At 38.5% G+C, this 9,075-nt stretch overlaps 1 protein-coding gene and 1 long non-coding RNA gene across 2 annotated transcripts; one reads left to right on the forward strand and one right to left on the reverse strand.

Moving 5' to 3' along the window:
• Nucleotides 1-823: 823 nt before the first annotated feature.
• On the reverse strand, nt 824-4,445 carry LOC122968628. The gene is made up of 4 exons (XM_044334000.1): nt 4,064-4,445; nt 3,431-3,485; nt 3,104-3,145; nt 824-2,164 (listed from the first exon to the last, which is right to left on the reverse strand). The coding sequence occupies exons 1-4, from the start codon at nt 4,292-4,294 to the stop codon at nt 1,779-1,781; spliced, it is 714 nt and encodes a 237-aa protein (XP_044189935.1). The 5' UTR covers nt 4,295-4,445; the 3' UTR covers nt 824-1,778.
• A 2,548-nt stretch (nt 4,446-6,993) lies between these two features.
• LOC122969079 lies at nt 6,994-8,640 on the forward strand. Its single transcript, XR_006398929.1, has 2 exons — nt 6,994-7,840; nt 7,974-8,640. It is a non-coding gene; the product is annotated as an uncharacterized LOC122969079 (long non-coding RNA).
• Nucleotides 8,641-9,075: the final 435 nt, after the last annotated feature.

Consider the following 9,075-nt stretch of genomic DNA (forward strand, 5'->3'; position numbering starts at 1 on the left):
CATTGTAATACATTTTAGTAAGGTTTTAAAAAATTAAATATCTTTTGGCAACACACCTCAAAAAAATTAATTAAAAATACTTTTTCTCTGACAGAAGTGTAGCCATGACACAAATGCACCCATGATAATGCACATAAGGGAATTATATCCTAAAAACCAAACAAACTCAGAGTTTTAAGACGTATAATACAGTAACCATAAATTAGTTTTGTAAATTCAAAATTCTTAAGTTAGTGCGTTATAATTCATATAATAATAAATAGCGATACAAAAATAAACAAAAATACACACAATAAATAGAAATCTTTCTAATACTACGTGAAACCTGTATTTTCACAATTCAGCACTACAGTTTCCTTACATTCTTAACATTTGTTTTGTAGACTCACAATAACGTTAGCATGTTTTTGACTGTTGGTTTGATACTGTTGATTAGCTGTGTCAAACACATGCACTTTATATTTATACATGTTGGGACGCCTGTAAGAGACAAATTCCACAAATTAGCACAGTTTTTACAATAATTAATTGTAGGCAATCCAAGTAAAAAGTTAAGCTTAGGCTAACCTAAGAACTAAACAACAGTGGCGTTGAGTTTTACTTCAAAGCTAACTTCTGTAGTTAAATCTAAAAACTTACAATTTACCCCAATACAATGGAGGTGGATGAAATTTTCCAAAATGACATTTGGAAAAATTCAATAGTAACATATCTTTCCAAAAGCAATGTCCAAGTTACTCATGATAATCCACAGACCTTGACAGAGAAATGTTTCTGCTGAGAACCATTTTCTGAGAGGTTTCTAAAAAAGACTCCAAAAGACTCAGTGCTTTATAGTTTTAATTGTCAGTTTTAGAATGTCAATTTTCCATGCTTTCAACACAACAAATACAGTTTCATTTGCTTTCATTGTACCGAGGTGGCAGTAAAACTCTCAGCAGAGGATATTAAACAACATCAGCAATAAAAAAAAACTGTCTAAAACTCTAGTGAGATACCACTAGGTGTAAGTGGGTAAATATGTTTTTGTAATTTGGGTGAACTGACAGATCACTTTTAGAGACAATTGTTAGTTTATTATAAATGGCCAACAGCAAACTCTGAGATTAACAAATGTGTGGCTCATCTCAAAAAACAAATAACAGCCTTCATCTTGTTTTAACCAAAGAGCATATTTCAGGCATTTCATCCAAAACCCCATCAAAACTGATGACAATTTTCAGTCAAGCATACCCATGACTCAAACATCCTAACACCAAGATAACAAGCTTCAAAGGCAATGGAAATGCTTTACTTTAATACAGTAGCATCAATATTATCTCATTAAAATATTACTCATGAAAACAATACTCGAGTGCTTATATAGTATCCAGCATATAATGAGACTGGTGACAAATTAAAGCAGAAACCGGAATAAATGAATCATCAAAACACAAAATGAGGGAGTATATTTTAGAAGAATACTGTTCATCCCTCCAGTGGAGTTCGGAGCATTGGATGATCCATGTCAGGGAGCACTGAAGCCGTTCATAGTGGAACAATACCTTACTCTCCCCCACTTCGGTGAACTTGTCACCTGTCTGCATCCTGTATCCTCCTAACCTGAATACTTATCTAAAGCCTTAACAGGAAATACTTTCACACATACAGCACAAAGCTCATAAATTAGTGATGATAAATAACCTGAAATGGATTTTTTTTTTATGTTTTAAAAAATTTTAAAAATACATTATAAAGAATGAGACAGTGAGCACAGACACACACAAGAGGCATATTCTCTATGCGAGATAAGCACCAAATGCTAATTCCGTGACCAGTTTGTAACCCTCTACAATCAACACACTCATATGATCTCCTGCCAACAAGTCAAAAAGATCTCCCACAAACACAGTGCTGGACTCTCCTTGAGTGCATGTTATACTTTCCAAGACCTCCATCCGTTTAACAGTCTTGTTGTAACCTTCGTTCCAGCGTTGCAGCTTTAGGAAGAACTTTTCATATCCCTCCTCATTTTGGCATCTTAAAGCAATGCGTACGTAGGCAAAATATATGCCTGTCTTATTAATCACAATGGCATTTTTCTCAGCATTGTATTGTATGTCACCAAACATTCGTTCCCATTTGATATGTTGTCCATCATTGTCGTTGTCTTTGGACACAAACCCTGTAGGATTGAGGGACACACAGTAAATCAAATGTTTCATTTGAAAACATAATTCTCTCAAGTTGTTGAGGTTGTCTGATCATAAATTATACAATTCTCACTATGACAATGACAATGGCCTACAACTTAAAACCCACGGTACACTATCTGCTCAGCACCAAAGGGTTAACAGACACAGTTAGCTGTAGACTGGCTGGTGAAGAGAGTGGAGCATTTAGCCGCTAAAGAATCAGATATTCCCCTCAGGAGATAATAACTTATAATAACACAATATTAAAAAAATATATATCTTTTGGGACTTTGGAGGCTCTGTAAAAAACACAGCCAAAAGAGAGTGAATATTGGATTACATTCACCGGGTGGACAGAAAAACAAAATTAATATAATACTTGATACTCCCTAACCACTGGATGTGTAAATAAACAACAGTCTTAAAGTGTGACATCAATGTTGTGTTCAGAATTTATTTCTGCTGCCCCCAAGTGGCCAAAATCTCAATTATTGCATGATTAAGAGAAACTATGTTTAAACATAGAAACCGCTAATCAAAACAAAGGAGCTCTGATGAAATACATGAAATCTATTATGTGAGCCTGTTTCCCTTGTTGGCTGCTGGCAAAGACTCATCCGGCCATGTGCACACCGGCTGAATGTGCTGCAGCGTGTGATTATACCTACACAGATGTATGTGTCATACATGTAGATGTTCCCTCTGTTGTGAAACTTTTTGTCAAGTTTTAAAATGTAAAAAAAAGGGGAAAAAAACTCAACCCGCATAAGTTTTTAATCTTACAGTTTAGATGTTTGCCACCTGGGGGGTTGTGGTTGGAGTTTCCCTCCTGTGGCCAAATTGTCACGATTTCATTAACTTGCATGATTTATATGATTGAAAACGAAAGAGTCATGGAAATAGTAGTGAAATCTCACAAAAAAACTTACTTAGACGAATGTGTGGTGTTGTGGAGTTTGTTTTAGGATCACCTGTGGATAAAGAGAAAGAGGAAAGAAAGGTTCAAAACAATGCTGCTTGTCTGCTCATAGTATTTCAGGGAAAGCAAAACCCTGATCTGTGTCATGCAACAAAAGCATGAGAATGTTCTCTTGGTTATGAAATATATGCACAAAATTAGATACTGTACATGGAGCTTTATAGTATAGTGGCGAGCAGTGAAGAATACATCAACTTGTAAGCTTTAACTTGTACATTGAAATCCTCCAGCCTCCACAGATTTTTTTTCTACACATGAACTTAATGACATGGCATACCTGCAGGGCACATTCTCTCTTGCTTGGAGTGGGTTGGATTTTGCTCAACTGCACTCTAGGAATAAGGGAGAACACATTGTTATGCAAGTTTCATCCTAAGTAATAACATTTTAATCTGATAAAATCGTGGCCATTATACAGATTATACGACAGCTTGATGAGAACCTAAGGTAAGTCCAAATGTGATGCCATAGCAGTAAAGGGCAAGTAAAATGGGCTGAAATATGGAAGCAACAGGGTGTCTGGGATAAAAAGCTTCATCACAGTTAGCCTGGAAATATATTTGGTCAGCTATAGTTCATAGGTCCTCTATGTCCGTTGAGATGTATTGTGTATAAGTGAGCTAGTAGATTTGCTGTCTATAAGGATAAATCTAGGTTGCATTGAATTAAAGTGGCACTATAAAAATGTGGACACAACCACTGTGTCAATATAAATCTTATACATATTTTATAGACGCATTAAGACATGTTTCTATCCCTGCACAAATTTGACTTGACTTAAAGATCTTACAGCAAAAGTACTCAAGTTCATCCATCTTAATCCATCACTGGACTTAACATGCCCACATTATCAATGGTACAACTAAAGCTCTCTAAGAAGCTCACATGAGGAAAAACTTGTGAAACTTACCCCTTGTCCACTGGATCCAGATTTTAAATCAGCACCCATGGTATAAATGAACAGTGCCGCACAGGTGAGCAGCAGGAGCAAAGTGATGAATCTGAGGCACGTCTCCTGTTTCTTCATGTCATGGCAGTGTTTGATGAGGATGAGCAGAGACTCATCCGGGCCCATACTTATCACATTCCCAGAGGCAATCTTATGTTCCATCAGTTTCTTTTCCATGACAACAGGTCCCATCTCTCTGAAAGTATCTGTAAACTGACTGGTCCTGAATAAAGCTGTTTACTGGTGATACATGCAGAGTACTTATATACAGACCAGTAGTGGGACGGTAGCCGACGCCTACAGTAATCTCCTCTGTCTAGAATTGCCTCATCAGTCTATTTATGCTGACGGGAAGGAAAATGGAGGGGTGGGTGGGGGGGTGGGGGGGGGGGTGGGGGGGGGGGGGGGCACACACCAGAGACCCAACTTATTACAATGTTATTACAACTACTTACAATGTCTAAAACGTGGAGAGATTTGATTTGTTACATGATAGTTCTGGATAGGTAAAATTAATTGGGCTGGGGTAACATGGCAAATCTCCAGACCATTCTTGGTATTACTGTTCCCACCAGGGAGGGAAAAACCAGCTCAGAACTGAGCAGCACACATATTTTGGTAAAGCAAATTGTGATCAGATTAAGATTTTTTAGTCATAGTGTGTTGACTAAACTGACATTTAGTTTTAGTCATATTTTAGTTATCTGAATTGTTTTTGTTTTAGTCTAGTTTTAGTTGACTAACTATCATAAGATCTTAGTTGACTAAATCTACTGTAGATTTAGTCAACTAAAATCTAACAGGTTCAGTTCAAGTGTAATGTATTATTTAAATGTTTCTCAAAAATTTCAAATCAATGTTCTGTATATACACAGGTTGCTCTTCACAATCATTAGTAAACATCTATTTACCTGTTATTATGGAATGGTACTCAGGTTCGAATGTGTAATACAGAGTTTTGGCCTTGTTTTCAACATTTTTGTGTTATTGACATGTTCATCACTCTTAAGTGCCTTCTGGAAACACTTCTGTTGTCATTTCTGTAATGTGTTGTGTTGTGGTATTTGCTGCATGTTTTCTAAATGCTGCTCATGTGTTGTCAAATTGACGAAGATGTTTTCTGAATTTGCTTGTGTTTTGTCTATTTGCATGTGTTTTCTGAAGTTGTAGTGTCTTTGCCCCCATAGTGTGTTTTAAAAAGTGCTATACAAATAAAGTTATTATTATTCTAGGGCATGAGATCTCAGAGAAGGGCAAATCTCGAACTGGAGGAGGGTGAATTAAAAAATATTTGCCCAGCAGCTGATCTTGAAGACAGTTGTCATTGGTAAGCAGTGTGAATTTAATTTTATATATATATATATATATATATATATATATATATTAGCATGCTTTGTCCATAAGTACTCATAGCTGGGTAAACGTGTGTGTGTGTATAGGAAGATATAACAAAGATATGAATAAATATATAACACTGCTGTTGGATCATGTGTTCTACTTTCTCATGGCGCTGTGTTAGAATGGCCGTGAGCGGCTGGACATTAAAGCAGGAGGCTTGATGCAGAAGTTAGGTGCAGACCAACCAGGACAACAGTCATAATTCTCCCCATAAAATACTGTGGACCACAGGCAGCATGTAATCCTGCCTGCAGCAGCAAACTGGCAGCTTTATATAGCCTGCCACTGGCAACGATCTTGACCCCTTCCACAGTATAAGGAAAATACAGAGTAGCAGAAGTAGATAACAAGCAGTAGATTGCTCCTTGCGTTAGCCAACGCAACAGTTAGCTTGTTGTAGCAGCCTGAAGGAGTCTTTATACATCCATGGGAGGACTATTAAGCTAATGGTGAGAATGGATCTGGACTGGGTAGCGCAGCAGCGGGACGACGCTGCAGGGGAAGGTGGAGAGAGAAGCGACCGGAGAAACAACCAGGAGAGTTAGCTTGTTTGTCATTGTTGCTAATGATATCAGACTGGTTAACCAGCAGCCACAAAGTTCTGTTAACTAACAAACAAGATGACCAACAGCAACAAATGGACGTTATAACATGAATACTTCATCTCCATGAAGGAAAGAAGAAGACGTCAGATAACGTGAGTCAGATACGGCTTCTCTCTCTCTGTCTCTTTGGTCGCTAATTTCATCTCTGCTAGTTAAATGTCTCAGTGTGGCTGTTGTGTGAATTTATCTCCTTAACAAGAATGCAGCAGAGATCATATAATGTGTTGTGGGTAGTTTGCTTGTTGAAGTTACAGTGAGCTGTCTGGACTCACTCATTCATTTGGAATTGATCCAGTTTTTAATTAAGTGGTTGTTCAGTCACCTGTTGATGTTGTGTGATTAGTGAATGAGTGTGCAGGAGGTCTGGCTGCTGGCTTTTGACAATTTCTTCAGTTCGTTTTTAAGCTGAGTCATGTATTGAGTAATAAGCTTAAAGTAACTAGAATAACAAGTGTTAACATGTCAGCTTTGTAGACTATATTTTGTATATCGTACATATAAATAAGAGTGTGTAAGTCATGTATTTAATACATGCATTAACACTTTCTGATGTGAACCTACACTTTTAGATCTGTGGATGTTTTTAGTGTTCAGTCTTTCTAGTATTCAGCACTGATCTGTATTTGTATCAGATTATAAGCTTTGTGGTACTTTATATATTTCTGTATACTAAGAAAATACACAGGAAACACATGTAAATGATGTGATATGTTGTCTGTTTTTGATTAGAATATAAATCTGTTGTAACAATAGAACAATACTATAAATTAGAATTTTGCTTTGTTGGTAAAATGACACATTCTGAACAACTCCACAGCTAAAATGAGCACTTCTTTGTTAAGAAACAATATGTATATGCTATGGGGTTTTTGTTTTTGAAAGCCCCACCCCTCCGATTTCATCAGGTAGAGACAGTGATGCAGTTTGTTGTAAGATTCCATGTTGGTTTTCCCCCTGTCTTCCCCAATTTTCTGAGTCACCAACATTATTCCAGCATTACACATTATATTATTGAACAATCAAGCCACATTTAGCTATATTCAGTCCACAATCATTTTGGCACAGGTTATACCATTATGAGCTCTTTTGTTGAGGTAACCAAACTAATCACACGGAGTGCATATGTCTCCTCAGAGTCTGCCTTCAATCAGTTCCAGCTGGACTGTTTGCTTTAGGCTGAAAAGCTACACGTAATCAGTGTTTGTGTCAAATTGAGACATAATTGTAATCCTACTTGATCTTATATTTTGCATGTCTTATTTTTATTATATGCATCTGGTTTTAGTGAGTTGCCCTGCATGCTTTTTTTTTATATGGTTTTATATTTTCTGATATTGTGTTTTAATTTGGACTGAGTGCATTGAACTCTAAGTGATCAAGTGATGGATTAAGTGAGAACACCAGTCAGTGATTAGATGACACACACCCCTTCACTCAGGATTGGCGGACTGGACTGAGTTCCTTCATGTCTTTTTTGGCCGAGTGTGAGAGGTGAAGCAGGTGGAGAAGGAAGGAGAGACTTGGAGACACGGGGAAGCGACGGATGTGAGAGGGTTCGCTCCACAGAATATCGGTTGCAGTTGGTCGTGGGAACCTGAGGACGGAGACTACTCGTTGAAACAGCGTGGATACACCGGAGAAAAGGTGCAGTTGGGACGAGGAAGCAGACAGACGACAGCAGGACGAGCCAGGCGTCGATGACCGAGACTTGGTTCAACGCGCACTATTACGATAAGTAAAGGATTGTGTAACAGGCTACTCTGAGGGTGTGTGTGTGTGTGTGTGTGTGTGTGTGTGTGTGTGTGTGTGTGTGCTAGTGGTAGTCATAGGTCACTTGATTGAGGATATTTATTTTCCTCCTTCTACAGCGGCTCCGTATACAAAGTCCCGGAAGAAGGGGTGTGACTGGAGCAGAGGAGCTGACAGCTGCAGGACTTCCTCCGCTATTTTAACAACGTGGGCGCTGGACGGAAAATGACAAATTCGTCGGTCTTAAAAGAGACTTGCGCTGCACTTAGCGCCACTCTGCGCTGTGCGTAAGACAGGGCTCACAGTATTATACTTAGTCATTCCAATATTTATTTTGGTCTACCTATGAGCACTTCCATGTCCATGATGGATTACAGCTGTCTTTGTTATCACTGTCATAATATCCTCTCAAATCCCACTGTTTATTGTACTTGCTGTAAAAAGTGTCCACCTGAGATGCACACCTATCAATGAATATAAATGAATGGAGCGCTTGGACTTGTTCTAAGCATGTCTCCATATTTCCTTATCATGACATTGATGATGATGATGATGATGATGATGATGACTTGATTGGTCTTTTTTATGGAGCTGTTTGACCCTGATTCCAAATTTTTTTTAGCTCTTTGACTTCTGAGTCTTTATCCTGTGACCATTTCAGTATTAATGGATTTAATAGTTTATTACTTGATATGCCAAAGCTCCGTTCAAAGTAGTTCTCAACTTTTCATTTAAATATTTGTAGTCTCTCCAAATTGTTGTTGGGATTAAATCAGTGCACTGTCATTCCCTCGCTGCTGTCTTTGTGTGACGAGCTGCTGGCTGAACTAGGGCCCATCAGTGTTTGCAGCGGCCTGCTGGAAGCTCACAGCAGGATTGTTGTGCTCAGAACCGGTGTGTGGGGAAGCGCGGGCAATTTATCGATGCTTTCAGCGTGTTTGGGCTCCGGCAGTCACAGAAACTCTCCTCCTGGTACCTGGGAGGCTGTGTGTGTCCAGGCCGCATCCCGCGGCATCCCGCTGCCCTCCAGCCTGCTGCTGCTGTTTGTGGTGTTGCTGCTGCTACGCTGTAACCTGGTCTACTGCACGTCATTTATGATGTATCGACCGCTGGTGTCATAGCGACCCTGAGCCAGAGGAGTGTATAGTTTGTTGCTTTATTAATTTTGGTTTAAGCTTTTTGTTTATTTTCTTTTACTTTTCTTTTTTAATTTATCTTCTC

The sequence above is a fragment of the Thunnus albacares genome, chromosome 18 (genome assembly GCF_914725855.1).
Source record: "Thunnus albacares chromosome 18, fThuAlb1.1, whole genome shotgun sequence".
Lineage (NCBI taxonomy): Eukaryota > Metazoa > Chordata > Actinopteri > Scombriformes > Scombridae > Thunnus > Thunnus albacares.